Raw genomic sequence first — 18,388 nt, forward strand, 5'->3', positions numbered from 1 at the left:
ACAGAATAGTATGGAGGTTTGCCTTTTGGTACTGCATGCTTATTCAAACCCCATATGAATGTCTGTAATGTATAAAGCAGATGGAGTACATTGCATCATATCCAGTTGTTGCAAGATTTTTCTGCATTTTGGAATTTAACTGTCATAGGACATGAATTGAAAATGAATGGGAAAGCTTTGAAGGGGGAAGGAGATTGTATTTAATAACCATGGGTGCATATGAACCATTCTTATACCCGTATGTAAAATACATGACATTCATTCATATTCTGCTGATGGAAATTTTTAAAAATCCCATCATATAACTCAGATGGAATGACTTTATTTTAAAAAGGCTTGCAAAAACAGAACACATACATGTGTTTCAGAACACACTATTTTAAAAAGTCATCTCACTTTACTGGGAAAATAAGCAAAATCACTTTTTACTGCATCATGTTTTCAATATTCTACACATTCTATGTGTGCAGTCACTTCTTCTGTAATCAGCAAAGAATTAAGGAATCATGCTATACTCTGCCATGCTACACAGCAATTTCCCTCTTTGGGTCCATATTATGGAAATATATTGCTCAAACTGCCCTGGTAATAGTTTCCTTCCACATATAACAGTTCTAATGTAAGGCTAGAAATCATAAAGAGTGGGATTTCTTGGAAAATAAAAGATTTCTTACATGTATCCATTAGTTGTTAGCATATCAGCCATGTATCTGGTGTTTGGGAGGTGCCGTCCAAATATATCATGAATCACAATCACAGATTTGCCTGTGCTGGCAGGTGGTTTGCAAATGTACACCTTGATGTGCTCAACTTGCACTTCCTGCCCCACAACCCTCATAGTCAAATCCAGTATCACACGGGCAGGGCCTCATTCATCAGCCATCTAGGAATCTGCAGGAAAGCAGAAATGAAAACCAGTTGTTATCTGCAGTAAGAGCTATGATTATGAGTCAATCTTCATGCAGTCCTCCCCAGCCCCCTCCAGACACGTAATGATATCCACTTGGTACAGCAAGGTTGGAAGAGAAATTCCAGGTGTTTATTGTAAACAGGCTGTTGACATGTTTATGACATAAATATTCATAAATTTCAGGTCAGTCAGCATAACCCCTGAGAGTGTTAAGGGCAGAGGAAGGGTTTATGTCAGTCCACCACTCAATGCAATTCAGCATGTGATAGCTACATTTCCATGTGATGTCCCCACACACTGCTTCATAACCACTCCTCTCATGTGGTCTCAAAGTTCCTCCTCACACACTGGCACCTGGTAACCTCTTGCTGTAACTCCTGTGGGACCCCACTGTCATCATGCTGTTTTTCTGACTACTGTTCCCTTCAAACTTTCGTTCTGTATGTCCCCTTTCCCTTCCTCTTTAGGGACTCCAAAGCTGCTGCTTCCTACGTGCACTTTGCTGGTCTCCTGTATCCCCTGCCATACATAATCCTTTCCCAGGAAACCCATCATTAACTGGTATCTCTAAAGGTACTAATAAGTCAACTTGAAGAAGGTAAATCAGCAGAGGATTTCTTTGCAAAGTTATAAACTGTGCAATCTGAACTGAGAGTGGTCAGAAGAATAGAGACATACACCAGTGCTGTGCTTATAACACATCTTCAGACAGCACAGATGCATAACTTCTCCAGAGAGATGCATTTTAAAAGACAAGCTGGAAACTACTCCATTTATCCTCCAGTGAAGAAAGGCTTCTATAGAGTTTATGACCTAGGAGGTCTTCTCAGATGAAACCCTCAAGCTCAGTTTAGTTCCTTGTATCTTTCAACAGGAGACAGGCCACTGTAGCATCTTTTTAAACCAAACTAACATTTGGTGATCCCTCCTCTTCCCCTTCACAGTCATTAGGTAGTCATACAAATAGCATTTATTTTACCCTAGTCTGAGGAGCTGTTTAAAACCTTGGTTTGCTGTCACTCTTAACTGATCAAAATGGAACTTTTTGCTTATTTCCATGCAAATACATGTGCTGGAACAATATTGTCTGGCTGGTCCCTTTACTAAAGTGAAATGCAGCACACTGGCAATAAAAATCAAACGTGCTCTTCAATGCTGAACTGGTTTTTGTTCAGAATATATCTTAGTTACTTATCCTGTTATAGATTTTCTAACTAATGAAAATAGATACTAAATAAGACCTCTAATACACTTCCAATAATCCCTCTTCAGTTTCTCTGCTACAATTGTAATGCAGTAAATGGTATTAAAAACAGTTTCAAGATTAATTTATCACAAAAACCCTCTCTAGAAAATAAAACCAAATAGCAAAACAATTTGGGTAAGACCCAGTCTGGGCAGAGTCTTATCTGTGAACTCCTAATATTGCAGCCAGAGCATAACAGCATCTCTGCTGTTCTTCCACCCACGGCAATGAGCCTGGAGCTATAGCATCAACACAGAAATAGATAATAAGACTCCAAACAGCACTAGTTTGAAATGCTTCTCTGCCTTCTCCTTCATCCATCTATTTATTCTACCCATTGCTCATCAGTCCTCGTCCAGTTTTATTCTGTGGCTTGTCATCAAGGTGGCTACTCCCCATTTTCTCATGCAGCATAAGGGTGCCAGAGACAAATCTGTCTCCACAATACTTCATTCTGTAGCAGAGGTTTCTCCTACCTGAGCACTGGTGATGCTTGGATGGCAGAAATTCAGATTTACCTCTTGCTACTCTTTGAATACTACTTTTCCAGTGATAAATATTTGGGTTGCCCCTCTCAATTGCATTCTAGTTTCCCAAGGAATTTTAAAGTGATTTTGTACTATTTGGCCAATTACGTTTAACAGAGAATTGCAAGGAGACTAATTCAGCATTTTGGAACTAATACTGTTTGCCACAGTTAAAATTTCTTTAAGCAGCTTAGTGTAACTCTATTTATACTTGCTTATGTTGGAAAAAGAAAGGTCTGGCTCATGATGAGCAAGCATAAGGAGAATACCCTTGGGTTAAAATTCAAATCACACTTCTTCCAACTTATTGGCTTATCAAGCTCTAATGTTATCCCAAGGTAATTTGATTTTGCTACATAGAGGAGATAAACTGATGAATATTCAGTAGTGTGATGATGCTGTACGCAAACCAGGGTTTTCTCTGAATAACTACAGACTCCTAACGAGCAGATGACATTCTGTCTTTTATCACAACCCAACAGGCTGGTGCCTGGCTGCGTGCAGAGACAGCATTCAACAGCTTTGTTGCTACAGCTTCCACTTACTAGGAAGCCAGATTTCCTCTGACACTGGTGTACTTTTACTGCAGGATTTGACAGGGACCATTCAGAGTGTTGATTACTGTAATTAGAGCCAAAGTCCCTAAAAGTCTTCTTGGTGGCTGTCAAGGAAAGGGGCCCCATCTTGTGGACATTTCCCGGAGCAAGTATGATCTGGCTGTGAAGCTGTTAACCACGGTGCTGTTAATGCAGCACTGAAAACAAGCTGTGATAACAAACTGCAGCAGATCTCGCCTAAACCAGTGTTATGTCTGGGCTGAGAAGTGCAAAACCAGCCTCATTTTCTTCTCTCAAGGCAAACCATCTTGTAGGTATGAGGCATCCTGCCTCAATACAACTTTTAAAGAAAGCCCTGAAGGACACTTTTACGTACTACTTACAAACTCTTTACCTGCTCACTGAAGAACGGGAATGAGAAAAGAGGAGGGTGAGCAGAGATGAGGTTGGGGCATCCACTACCAGCAAGGTCAACCAACCAACCCAAGGAACAATTTCTTAGGCACCCCAGAGGCCATGGCACATGTGGCCACATGCTGTGAGCAGCCCGAGAACCTGGATGCCCAGAATAGCTGGAGACACTCTGTGCCAGCCCTGATGACCCATGTCTCGGTGCCTTTGGAGAAGAGTACAAGCAGGCTTTCATGTCTCTCCTATAAAATCTGTTTACACAACGTGCAGCTGCATCCCACACATGCTATCCCACACCCACAACACCTGGATCATAGGCACAAGTGTCACCTAAAGAGGTTCCCCAATGAATGCCATTTTTTAAGAAGATGATTAGTGTTTGGGAAAACAGACAGTTTCTATCCCATTTAAAACAGGTTTTGACACCAATAATGCAACCAGTGTTTTTCACTTCAGGACAAACTACAGCAGGCACTGCTTTCACAGGTCCTTCAAATTCTTATTTCCAAGACCTTCATCACGCTCGTCCCTTGTCTCCTACACAACTGACGTAGCGTATGGTGCTACCTTCACAAAGCCATGACACTTTGAGAACTTTTCTGAGGTTATGTAGGCACAGGAGTGGTGCCAAGGGCCTGGAGCTCTCCTTGGTTCACATGGAAACACTGTGGGACTGGGGCCTCGATGTTTGTCAACATGAGATACAGCTGTGGGGATACTGTCTGGGGGCCCAGAGATACCTCTGGGGACGTGGGTAACAGACTTGGACTGAAAGCACCAGGTCAGGTCATCATGGGGATTTTGGGGATCAGGTCATCATGGGGATTTTGAGGATCAAAGGAGGTTGGAGATTGAAGGTACCCTTGGAACTCTCCTTGTCCAATCTCCCATAAACAAGACCACACCACCTGAAGTTTCACTCACCCTGAAGGTCTTGAACCTCTCCAAAGAGGGAGATTCTGTCACTTCTCTGAGCACGTTGCCCCAGAGAAGTTGTGAAACATCTCAGAGCTCCATGGTTCTCCTAGTGCCTGCTGCCTCCTTACCGTCCCCTGTGCTCTCCCAACATGACCTTCTCCAATGCACCCGTGGAAGGTGAAGACAGAGGCAGCCACCCAGGCCAAAAAACCCCAAGTTCTCTCACCCTGTCTCCACGGGAAAGGTGCTCCAGCCCTCTTACCGTCTGGGTGGTCCCAAGGTTATTTTGGCCTATAACCTGCTTCTGATGCCTTCCTTCATTCCTGAAAACCATGAAGGGAGCCATTGGCTAGGTCTAGTAAATTATTTATTTGTGTCAACACACTGCCACCATCTTCCTAGGGCAAGTCAGGAGCATTTCAGGACATGTGTGTCCTTTTTGCAGTTAGTTAAGCTTGCTTAGTCCTAGGACTGTGATTTAGGCACGTCTGTATGCACCCATTTCTCAGTCATCTTGGGCATATTCATCTCCTTTGCCTTTGGAAAACATTCTGTTCCAAATTTGTCTGGAAAATTTGTGCATCCATTTTCTATGCTGTCCCTAAGAAGTAAGAAGCAAAAGCTTAAGTGCTTGAATGTAGTGAATCTAAAGGAAGACAAATCTAACAATCCCCTGCATGACTGTGGACTGTCTAAATGCAAGTATTGCATAAATTAATAATGTCTTCGGTCCTAACTCTTTGTCATGCACAACAAGCCAGTAGACCAGGCTTGTTTACCAGTACTGGAAGAGCAAAGGAGCCTCAGTTCCAGCATTTTTTGGATGGCAAATAGCAGCAAGTCACACTGATGATACATGTATTGTACTATACCTTACAGTGTACATTTTAATGTACAGCAATGACCTTGTTTGTGTAATTTTGTCAGTCCTTGAGTTTAAGTGATAACCAATTGTGCCATGGATTTAAAGATCCCAAATACAACTGAAAATAAAATTGCCTGTGTTCGCATACCTTAAAATGCCCTTTTTTACACACATACACACACAAAAATCCTTTCTTCTTCCACCTGAAAACTCATTGACTGCAAAGCTGAACCTCAGACTTGGGAAATAAGCAGCCCAGATTCCCCTATTAGTTAAAGTTCATGGATATAAATATTTTCCATCTGAAGTGGTGTCACAATATAATTTTTATGACTGTTGCTTACAATTACCCAGAATGGCTCGCCATCTGCACCAAAGATAAAGGCAGCAAATAGTCTTAAGAGACAGCTTCGTGGCAAGGCAAGGCAAGGCAAGGCAAGGCAACTGCTGCCAAATTCATTCACTGTCAGGGTTCTATTCCTTAAAGAGACAAGGTTCTCCAGATTTCTTATGGCAAAGAGGTGATATTTCTTTACACACCCACACAAGATGATTGCATATGGATCAGAATGTGTCTGGGTGTCTGGGTAATAGAGGGTGCAAGGAAAAGCGTACTGCAATGTCAGCTCTTTTGCAAGCAACAGAGTGCTAGAGGAACTCCTGCTCATATCAAAAGGAATAATTATCAAAAATTATGATCTCACACACAGAAATGGCACCTTCCCTGTAATTAAACAGGACCAGCTACTGACATATTGAATAAGGACTCTAAAATATTTAAATGCATTAATACAGCTGGGCATGCAAATGTGAGAGACTGAACACTGATGGAACTAGGAATGGTAACTATACTTGTTCTTTTCTATATCTTTTCTGTCTTTGTCTCTTTCTTCTTCTAATTCCCTCTTCTTGGAGTTTTGAATGATTTAAAATTAGATTGGTTTGGAGTTTGGTATGTTGAATAGACAAGTGAATAACACTTTGTGAGATGTTTTATATTGATAGAATGCTGCTATAAAACTTTTGCCTTTTCTATAGTTGCCAGTGAAGGTTGGTTTTTTTTGCTTTTGCCTCTTGATATTATCTTGCTGGTATTTGTCCCATGCATCTAACTCAGAGTACATAAAAAAACCCTTTTAAGAGGTTCATTGAGCAACATACTCAGTCTGTTAAGGTGTGTGGATAACCAGCATGCCGTGACCATATAGTTGCACTGACAGGACAGCAATGTGTGAAACTGCCAGACTGCCTGATAGCAAAGGGAAAGTCATATTAATGTAGCTATAGCTAGCCTTAACTTATGGCAACATTAACAAGGTGACAGGGTGAGAAATTGACAGATGTAGAAGATAAAAAGAGTGATGGGTTCCTTAGAGAATCTCTGAGTAAACACTAATTTCCAAGTCATTACCAAGGCAATGGAATTCAAAAAACATACAAGGGCAGAGTGTACATGGGGATGCTTTTTTTTAAAATATATTATGTTATTGGGAGGATACGAGGGTGATAAAGGGGAAGAATTTTAGAGAGGAACAAGGATATAATGTGAAGCAAAAAATATAATCATGATTGCCTGAGCCCTGTGCCTGATCACCACAATTTCACCACGACATCAAACCCAATGTTTCTGCAGTGTTCATGTCTGGGCTACTTCCACAGGAGGGACTGTGTTTTTATGTTTTTCCTTGATGTTGATGAAGGAATACCGGAAATATCCTTCTTAATATTGCCAAGGGAATACCTGGAGGGTGTCACTTAACAACATCATTTCTTCCTAATTCCTTTGTATAGCCAAGTGCTTGTTTCATGCATGGGGAATTCTGCCCACTAAAGCTGAGAAAAATACTTTGCAGGTAATAAAAGGTAATGTCTGTATGCAAACCCAGGATACTTCCATGTGAACACCTATGGCCACCAATCATCGTACCAAAATAAAGCCTGAAATTACTCAAGTAAAGTCATGATGAAGTCATGCTTACAAGCAAACAAAAGTGGATAAACACTATCATGAGTATCAAGGTCATAATGTAAAATAATGAAGCAAATAAAAAGCAAGAAAACTTCAAAAGACTTTTTAATGCCTAATCATCCTTTAGTCTGACTTTTATTTCACAATCTTCTGTAAATATTGTCAAAAATAATTTAAAGCTATAAATTAAAACATTCCTATTTTAGTTTATGACAACTTTCAAAATGAGATAATTTTCCCTTGACTGTTTTTCTTCTCTCAAATTAAATCAGTCACTGATCTTGAAGCCTAGCATTTCTTTCTGCTATTGTCAAACAAACATTTTGATCCAATCAATCATATCCCTTCTAGCTTCTTCAATATAAGGTTTATCATCAGGTTTCATATCTTCTGGCTTCAGTTGTGCAAACCCATGAACTTGCCCAGGATAAACTTTAATTTTATAGGGAACTTTGCAATACTGTTTCAGCTTGTCCTCCAATAAGAAGATCTGTAAAAAAAAAAAAAAAACCAACGCATTTTTCCATTACCTTATGGGGGTTTTTTAAGTTTACCAAATTTGCTGATTCTCATAGAGAAAATGCCTCTTTGAGTGTAAGACTGACCTTTTTTTTTAAGTATGGATGAGTCTAAGAACGTCAACAGTTGCAGCAAAGATGGTTTGGTAAATCTCATTGCCATAAAGGAACAGATTTCTGTTCAGACTCAGGCTTGTAACCTACGCTTGAAGCTCTGATCTTGAGAGAGCATGGACCATAAACCTTAGTGATCATCAGTCCAAAACATTTTGGTAGGCTTAGTAACAGAGTTTAAGAAGACATGGAGAGCTTTTTTTTTCTCTTTTCTTAACTGAACATTGCTATTGCACAATGTTTTGGTGATTAGTATGTATACAAAGTACTAACAATGTGTTCATGTACCTATATACATTTGCTGGCACAGTTTGTGCTTATTTCTACTGAAAGTCAGAAAATAGAACACTTATTTTGCCCCACAAGCTTACTTCTATCCATTGTGCAGATTAGAGAGAGAATTGTAATTTCTTTCATGGGTTTTTTTGATATTTTGCTTTGGGTTTTTTTATAAAGCCCTTTTTTTCAGTACAGAAAATTACATATTTGAGGGTTATTTTTTGTTTAATGCAGGATTTTTTACTTATACAATCTGCACAGAAAGACAGCTTCAGGAGAAAAGGCAGTAGTTTCAATGGGTAACACGTGACAGAAAAAATGCATTTGCCAAAATTGTGCCCCTGGGAGAAAAACACATTCACCATAAAATGAGGACATGGGGTGAAGGATTTGTTTTCCTCTGCAGAGGAGACACATATGAGGTACAGATTAATATGCTGACTAATGCAATTAGAAGTAAATATTGAATGACTTCTGCATTCCTAGAGCTCACTGCCAGTTCTCCAGTCACACCCTACCCTAAAACCAAGCTGTGCTACAGGTGGTATGTTTTGTCACTAAAGAAAAATAATTTATGCACAGAAGAGGGCACCAGTTTCCTACCCATATATTTATCCAGCCTCTCACATATGCTTACAGTAGGGGTTATATCAGAACATAGATGGCAGCCAGGAGTCAAAACATTTGAGTCTACAAGTTGTTGTTGTCTCAGCTAAAGTTCATGCCCACTCTTTTGACACAGTTCATTTTGTCTTCCTGTTGCAAAAGCAGTTAGTCATGGGTCCCCACCATCAGAAAGTTCCATTACTAAGCTGAAAATACTTTTTTTTTTTCCCATTCAGTGACCAAATTCAGTGGTTCAGCTATCCGATTTCTCACCCATAGCAGTAGCATACAAGTTTTTGAGACGCTTGGCTCATATTAAGTTGGATATCCCTGCCCAGTTTCACACTCTGCTTATCTAGACACTCAGAGACTGATGACTGTTCTTTACGGTATTTCTTACCTCAACAAAGAAGCTTTGAATAACCTAAACAAGATAGAGGGGAAGTTGAAATATAAACAGAACTATCCAACCTGCCTAATTTTTTATATGTGAAAATGGTTTCTAACAAGGATTTCTGTGTAGGATAAAAGAGCTATGGGAAAATAAGTCTTTCCAGAAAAACAGCTTACCTGATCCAAAGAAATAGTGTGGTCTTTCTCACCAAAAATGAAAAATGTGGGATTTAGTAAACTGTATCTTTCTTCAGAGTCTCTAACTATTCCTGTAATGTTTTGAGAAACAGTCGATTAGTGAAGTCAGCATTCCTGAGAGAAAAATGGATAATTAAAAGAGAACATTTCTATTTAAGATTATTCATTAGGTACATTATTTAGATCAGGACATTGGCTATGTGGATGGAGAATAGGCATTTGGAAAGCGTATTTCCCTGCTTTCCTAAAACAAGGAACGAATATTTTTTTGTTTACAGTATCCTTAATATCTTTATACCACTATAGCCTATTGCTGAAATAACCATAATTAAAATCTGCAACTCACCTTTGAGTTGAGTATTTATAGAAATTGTTACAAAGCAATAAGTAGAATTACAAACTATGCATAGTCACGTGAACCCAAGTAAGTTTTCATGTGTTCTACACTACCATAGAGGGACACCCCAGTGGCTAATTGAGGATTTTTCAGCATCAAGTGATGTACTGCCATTCCACCCCAGGAAAACCCAACGATACCAATCTTCTTTGCACCGCATTGTTCCTTTAGATACTTCAAGACAACATCAGCTTCCCTAAGACATATAAAGAAAAGTAAACTAAGGAATCTATTGCAGAGCCAGTACTTGACAATTTAAGTAAATTAAAAGACATACATGGTATCTTTTCTGTGTCTGAACCTTCAATCATTTAAAACAGAGATTACTTTAAAAAGCACATTTCAGGCTAGAGCAGTGGCTTCCATTATTAAATGAGAGTTAACATCTCTGGTCCTAGTTTAGGGAAGTACAGGTGTAGGCACTTAAATACTTACCTGAATTGTCACCTGCTCCTTTGTTTTCAAAATTAGTAAATTTTTATTTGAATCACTTTGTCTAGGACAGGACAACTAAAGACAAGACATATCTGCAAGTAGAACAACATCTTGCATTATGGACTGCAGAAATAGATAAGCTTCACTGTACTATCTCTACAGAGTTCACCTATTTAGATAAAGATTTTTCCTGTTATTCCTGTTACACAAGTTGATACTAAAATATCTTACCAAGCGCACATGCAAGAATGTTATGCTACAATGGCAGTTACTCAAATTACATTGTCAGTAGCTACAGTGTTTAAAAAAATAACTTTTGTATGAGGTGCAATGAAAAAAAAATATTTTTATTGTAGGTGAGAATGAGTAAATTTTTTTACAATTGCTGACTTCTGAGGTCTCAATAATTTTATCTTCTTCATTACCTACAGAGTTTTAAATTAAGTTTATATGCAGAGTTCATAAACTATTAACTGCATTTTCAAACATTAGGTAGAGGTGTATGGTCATTCAGGTTTGGTTAGGCTGACCAAAAAAGCCCAGTATGACAGTGACATGAAGAGGACATTGTGTCCTAGGCTCGTGGCCATGCTCTCTCAAATTTGGTTTGTTTGAAAGGATACTCAGAAAGCCATGGATATGCTGGGTTCCATGTTCTCTGAAAGAGGAATGGATCTGAACTGGAATGTTCACCTACAAGTGATCCCTCAGAAGACAGCAAAGGCATGTCCTGAGATCTTAATTTTAAGACAGTATCTGCTCCTCTTCAGAGTAGGATTTTTTATAGTTGTTAGTAATTTGTGTCTTAAAAATTTTGGTCACAGCTTCTGGAATTATATGGTCAAAATCTTTTCTGAGAGACATTGAAGATAGCCAGTGGCTGCTGAATGTCTGGACAGGGTCAGAAGAATACTTGTGGCTTGCAGGGTGGTGGCTGAGTAATAGGGTGTCACCATTGCCTCACTATCATCTGAAGTGATGATAGTGTGGTGAGAGATGCTGAAGAAACAGCAATGCCTCCCATAATTCAGGGAAACCTTGTTACAGGCACTGTTAAATTATACAGATAATGATCCCTCTATTTCACACTGAAAAAAATAGTTGATCAGATGTATCTTAGGTTGTGGTCAGTCTTGCAAATTTTTATGCAGTGCTGCTCAGGAGAGTCTCGTCAGTACCTATCATAATCTGCAAGGCAGAAAGCAAGATGGGCATGTAACAACTGGCAGATAATATCTGCAGTTGTAGAAGAATTTTCCTCTTTGTCTTGATGACTGAGTGCAGAATCAGCACTTGTGGGTGAGAGTGCTGGGTAGCCTGTGAAACACTGTGAGCCTGTGTGGCCAGTATAACATAGTCAGAAAAGGGCTCAGGAAAACAAGATGGGGACAATAAGCAGAGTGATGGGCAGAGCAGATGATCTTTTTCAAATCCCAGACAGTGCCCAGAACCACAGAAGAATCACCAAGAACAAGAAACTGTGGTTGTGCAGCCAGCTTGCCCTGCTGTGAGGTGCCATTTCTAACATTTCATATAAATTCTCCTTGTTTGCTAGATGCTTTTCAAAGTTCAAGTACAAATATGTATCTTACTTGTCTACTTTCATAGGATCATGATTTTTCATCCAGTCAGGAAAGTCAGCCCAGTGATCAGTAGATGTCCAGGGTTTTGTCCCCTTGAAGAAGTCTGGGCAGATAGTTCTGTGTGAGATATGGAATTCAGTCAATTTTCATTAAAACTGTGAATGTCTAAATGTCTCTGAATATCTTCTAGTCCAGAGTGCACATTTACATGATCACTGTCATCCTATTCTGGTAATCAGAATACTTTATACAAAAATAAAGGGATTAAATAAACCTCCTGATCCTATATAAACACATAGGTATGTCTTTGCTGTTACAAGCTAATGCAAGTGTTCAAAAGGTTTGGTTCTGAAAAGCTTATACAACTTCAAATATATACCACTGTTTCTCTTTGGATCACCCATGCTGCTTCATAAGCACAAACATGGGCACTTCAAGACTCCATGTGCCTTTGTGCTCAGCTATCCATTTTTCCTGCGTCAGTTTTAGCACCTTTGGTGGCTCCATGGAAATATTTTGTCCATTTTCTTTTTTATTTGCTCAGACTGAAGTGGTATGGTTGTCTTATGTCTGTTGGGAACATCATATGCTATGCCTAGCTTTGGGCTTGGTGATCTATCAGTGCATTTAAGGGGAAAACATGAAAGAAAGTTGCTTACATATATCCATGACCTGCTATCAAATCGACTATGTATCTAATGTCTGGGAACTGCCATCCAAATACATCATGAACCACAATCACAGCTTTGTCCGTGGAAAAAGATGGTCTGCAAACATATGCCTTAAGGTACTCAATTTGTACTTCATGGCCAAGGCACCCATAGTGAGACCTTTCTCCAGTATTGTATAGAAAAGGATCAGCCATTTGAAAACCTAAAAAAAAAAAAAAAAAGAATAAGAATAAAAATGTAGCAAGAATGTGAAAATAATTTGTTAACAAAAATCATTTAGGGCAAAAAGGCAAATAGGGTCTTCCAAAAGTAGTTTAGTAACTTCTGTAAATAACATTGATATCCTCGAAGAGAGAAAGTAGAAAAAAGCAAAAGCAATGTTCCAGTGCAGAATGCCTCTTCGCCTATTCTGTTATTAAGCTGAGAATAAAGAGAAATACCAAAATCAAAGTTATCAAACTACAAACAACCTGGACATGTAGATCTCGACACTCATGTCACATGTGTTTTGCTGCCATGTGGCTCTGTCAGTGCTGGTGTGAAGCACTATGGCTCCCGAAGTCACTCTCTCCTGAGGCATGGCGCCGTCATCCATGTCCTCATGGGGAATCCTGTGCTGGCTCTTCTGAACTATTTGCAAGGAGCACAGCATTCAACTTCTGCATTGAAGTGTAGTGTTCAGTGCTTCTCTTAGTGCTGGTGCCTGGTAGCTCATGTGGGCTTTCTGTTGCAGCATCACAGCTCTTCTGAGAGCAGAAGTACTGGGCACAGTTAGCGAAGAGCTGCAGTATGGATTTGTAAACTAGATTCCAATACCATGTGCCCCTATGACCTTGAGAGGGATTGCAAGAAAACAAGTTTATGTGCAAGCCTCATTCAGAATATTTGAGAGTATATGGTTTTGTCCCTTCTGCAAAAGTAGCAATTAGAGACAATGAGCCAGTAGATGTGCTAGACAGATTAAAGTCAAAAGTTGCTCTGACTCTCTGTGTCAGGAGCTTGGAATGGACTCTGTGCAAAAAGTAGATTGTGATCCTGTAATTAAAAGTGGTGTTACAATGCAACTATACAAGGAATCCAATTAAGTCTGCAGGAGCAGTGATAATAGTAGCACTTCCTAGCCATGTACTGACTTTGTACTGACTTTGAAACTGTCCTTGGGCGTGCAGTACACAGGCACTTACACTATGACTGTCTCCATCATTTCTACATCAACCTATTATTTTAGTTTGCGTTGTAACATGTACTTCATAAAACTATCTAATCTTCATGGAAGGGCAGCAATTTCCCGTAAAAATGCTTGTCTTCCTCAGTCCTCCATTAACTAGAGCGGCAGAGGGCTACATTTCACAGAGTAATGGGAAATTTTGCCCAGGCAATAGGAACACATTTGGAACCATGGTATGGACAGACTGAAGAACAGAGAGTTGATGCCACAGAGACTCACTGCTTTCTTATGCCCTTCATAACACTTCCCAGTTTGTATGATTCATTCTGGCTCAATAAAAGGATCCATATTTTATATGCATTTAGACTGCTTTATACCCAAGATAACCCAAATTTTATATGCATTTAAACTTATTAAATGCTCCCCAATGCATAGTGCAGAGACATTGTTCTTCCACATCCTCTCCCAAGCCTGGGGCTGCTGTCACCAGATCTGGCAGGGCCAGGACTGAGTTTGAACAAATATGCTTGATTACAACCATAACCCTGGCTGATAGTGATGTAGACATACAGGAACTGGGCAGACATGGCTTTATTCTCTAATCAAGCTCATTCAGATAAATCCATGAGATGGATGATCTCTCACCATCACAGTAATCCCCTGTGCTGATAACCGAGAATTGATTACATGTGTAATTTTCATCCCACCTTTCTCAACATCTGTCAGGCTTGGTTCTAGGAAGCACGAAGTAGCCTGATCTTCAGGATTAAGACCTCCATTGTTTTGGCATTATATGAAAGTGAAAGGCTTGTCACACATGGGAGATTATGTCCTAATTTAAGCCCCACCATAATGCTTGAAATGCCTGAAAATGCTAGAGAGAGGTATGTTCATACAAAAGTTCTCCCTACCTCTCTTTTTTATAACCTAAGATGAATGAGCTTGTTGAAGTACAAGAGGCTGCCTGGAGAAGCCACAGGTACTCCCAAAGATAGCTAACACTGCTGCCTTCTGAGATGGCAGCCACAGTCTTACTCCACTGTGGTGTTTTGTTCAGAAGGGTACAGCCTGTGTCCCCTTCAAGGAAGTGCTGCTTAGGAGGCACTAAGCTCTGCAGTAGTTGTGAATCAGCCTCCTCCCTATCCATTGGTTGCTTCCCAGAAACCATTTCTTTTGCCTGTGCTGACTGAGGCCAGGCCAGCTGGCTCTTTTCCAGGCAGCAGAGAACGTTAGTAAATAGTCAGCCACACCTGAACTGCTTAGAAGTTTGATGGGATCCTGTTCAGTCAGAAGATTTATTTACTCCCGCCTGCTTTGTCCCACGCAATGTGGCGTGGCAAAGCAACACGCCAGGATATTTCCTACTTTTCCAGTCTCACCTCATTCCCTCTTCCCACCAATTTCATCCATTACACTTTTCCTTTTCCTGCTTTCCCCATGGCACAGTTCCAAGCAGGCAGCATCTCGCCTTTATGTTCTGCTCCGCATCACTGTGCTGCAGCACAGAGGAGATGCAGGAGATGCTGGGAACAGGGGGAAAAGTTACTGTTGCTAATGGGGAAAACCACAGATATTGATGAGTCTTGTAACACCCTACTGCTCCTTAAGAGAAAGGCTTCTTAGACCTTCTCCTTCTCTCCAGTGGTCCTGCCCTTCCTTGGGTGTCTTGATATCATTCAGCTTTCATGCAAGTAACTTAAAAACTGAGGAGAGTTATTTATGCAACACAGAGGTGGGCTCCACAAAAGGTGGTAGGACAGACCTGAACTACTGCATTTCTAGGAGCAGCAAATCACGTAGTTATATTCTGGTGAGTCTTAGTTTTCATCAGGAAAAAACAAGTCTCTACTTGAAAAGTGAGGTTAATAATATTTTAAAACACAATCAGGTTAAACAGAGGCAAAGATCCTGCTAAGGACAATCTCCACTTCTCAGAAAGTGAGTATGAGCACGTGATCTTGAAGTGCTGTGCTGTTTGGCAGGACCTTGGACTACTGATGCCAAGATGTGACATCTCTGCCCTTTTCCCAGGTCGAGTGATAACATTTTAAGCTACAGCAGCATTTCATTTCAATGCTAAGAGCTTAATGGACCAAACACGGAAAAGAATGGAAATTCATTACCATAAAGGTGAAAAAAATATTCTAGTCCTTTAATGTGAACTTGATACTTGATGAACATAAATTATCAGTGTCCTCAGAACTATTGCTGTACCAGAGTTTGTAGCAAAGACTTGAAATGAAATTTAGTCTTTCTCAAAGCTGATGGCCTTTATCTTCATCTTATCTGCCCCTTGATACTTGTTTTTGTGCATTTTTTTATTGAAACCAAAATAATGGTCTCTCTTTAAAGGCATAGGTTTTGCTGATTGTTTCATGCCTTTTGAAAAAGCTGTATCTACTTGCCTAGCAATTTCAGATTTTCCCTTTCAGCACAGGTAAAAGTAGTTATCCTTTTCTGCTGTCAGCTCAATCTGCATGGACCAGTTTGCCCTCACATACCTGGAGTGCAGGATCCTGTTTCAGCCCAGCTCACTTCTTCTGCTCAGTGAGACACCAGCTAGATTTCTCTAAAGAGAAAAAGAAGAAAACCAGTTCTTGCTGACAGTTTTGCTCCTGGTGCTGCCCATCCAGTTTTCAGGTGCTCTTCAACTCTTCTGCAGATTTTGGGATTGGGAAGTGAGGAGGAGAGGCTTCACTCAAGAGTCATCCCGAACGGAAGGGGTGGGGACAGATCATGCAGAGAGGCAGTCTGCAGCGGGCTCCAAATCAGTTGCCTTTACTCCACCTTTCATTTATTTGTTATCAAAGGAGTTTAGAAGGAAAGATGCACCCAAACACTGTAACACACTTTGATGTGTGTGGTGCAGACATTTAAGACACTGCAGAGGTTTTAGACTTCAGTACTTATAACTGAGACATTTAGCATCAGTGGTGTGTTTGCTGATGCATTTTCTTGAAGAATATTCATATACGTTCTTGACTATAATAAATGTCCTTAATGAAATTTGAAGTGAATTAAGATGAATCTGTCCTGGCAAACTTGCAGCTTAAAAAAGTTACTAAGTCTCCGTAGCACACACATTCAACATATTACAACCACACCCATAACTATTCTCAACAAGTCGAAAAGTGTTCCAGGTTATTTGTGATTAGACTTGCATTTGACAAGCGAGAAAGACTGGAGTCTGTGGTGCCTTATTGAAATTTTCCATTCCTATTTCCACAACAGCACTGTATGCAAGGAACATTAACTGAGCCCTCGGTCTGACATACACTCATTTTCTCTGGTGTACACATGGTCTGGGTGTGTGTGCATGTTGGAGGGTGGGGGGGGTATGCAAACGAGAGAGACAAAAGAGCTCAAAGAAAATTATAATGTAACTTCATGACAGAGGTCAGTAAAGAAATTTTTATTCTTGGTGTATAAAACAAACAAGTTCCCCAGTCACCCAGCAGATGCTCAGGAGTACTCTGTGAGGTAGGGACCATAATCTGAGGATTAGGTTAAATAGGTGATAGATGGACTCAGTTCGCCAAACTTCAGACATTTACAATGATGATGTCTTCATGTCAGCAAGGTGTCTACACTCCCACAGTGTCATCAATATTTAGAGTATGACTTACACTCCATGGGTGTCTTTTTTTGAATAAAAATAGGTAGTCCCCTAGATGACCCAACTAGTGCAATAAGATTGCTGTGCTGAGTGCCTAATAACCCAGACAAAAGATTCCTACCTCTCTGTGCTCTGGCAGATGGACACAACTCAAAATTAAGGTTTGTCATGACCAGAAAGAGGGTGTTTGTCCTGTTACACCTGTCAGTGGATTTGCACATCAGGTTTGTACAAGAAACCATTAAAAAGATTGCTTGTGTTGCAAGGGAGGGAGTGGGGAGTCTTGACTGAAAAGATCCGGTTTGTACTTTGATTTTAATGGCATCTTGCTTGACCTTGTGTAACCCCTCCCAGGTGGGTGTCTTGTACTTAGATCCAGAAGACTGAAGTATAGTCTTCGTACCTTGTCCCCACAGAAGGTGGATTCATCCAAGCTGCAGTCCCCTGGAACAGACTGGGCCAGCAGAAGCATGTACCTGATCCCACAAGCATCTCATGACTGCAAACCGTGTCCTGGTACCCAGCCTTGGGAGTGGGTTAGGGTAAAAGGAGAGCAAAGGACTCACTCTGCTCTAATGCAAGCCTTTGCCTGCACATGGCGTTTATGTTTGACCTGCAAACCCTGTATCATTCACATCTCCCATACTTGATGAGACTGTCTTTTTCCCTGTGTGATACAATCACCTATGTAATGGACTCAGGATTATGCAGATCATTGCATACATGAACTTCCTACAGTCTCAAGGAACTTGTGTATTTAATTTTTTATACCTGCTGTGAACATTTCTATTTTTAGGGTTAAAAAAATAAAAAGAAAGAAGACACATAACTGAGTTGGAACGAGCACAACAGATTTACTTATTCAAACACACAGTGGTGGAATTTCTCATTCACCTGAGACACACAGCTGGTTTTTGGCTGCTTTGACTTCTTTTGCTCCTTAAGGCTTGCACCAATACTTCTCCATCTGCTCCTCCTGGTTTTACAGAAATGGGCATAGAATAAAG

The 18,388-nt window shown here is 40.2% G+C and overlaps 1 protein-coding gene across 1 annotated transcript; it reads right to left on the reverse strand.

Annotated features, from left to right (window-relative positions):
• Nucleotides 1-7,713: 7,713 nt before the first annotated feature.
• LOC121339745 (carboxymethylenebutenolidase homolog) lies at nucleotides 7,714-12,791 on the reverse strand. The gene is made up of 5 exons (XM_041411820.1): nucleotides 12,586-12,791; nucleotides 11,936-12,043; nucleotides 9,962-10,104; nucleotides 9,491-9,582; nucleotides 7,714-7,893 (listed from the first exon to the last, which is right to left on the reverse strand). The coding sequence occupies exons 1-5, from the start codon at nucleotides 12,789-12,791 to the stop codon at nucleotides 7,714-7,716; spliced, it is 729 nt and encodes a 242-aa protein (XP_041267754.1).
• Nucleotides 12,792-18,388: the final 5,597 nt, after the last annotated feature.

The sequence above is a fragment of the Onychostruthus taczanowskii genome, unplaced genomic scaffold, assembly GCF_017590055.1.
Source record: "Onychostruthus taczanowskii isolate IOZ18803 unplaced genomic scaffold, ASM1759005v1 scaffold37, whole genome shotgun sequence".
Taxonomy (NCBI): Eukaryota; Metazoa; Chordata; class Aves; order Passeriformes; family Passeridae; genus Onychostruthus; species Onychostruthus taczanowskii.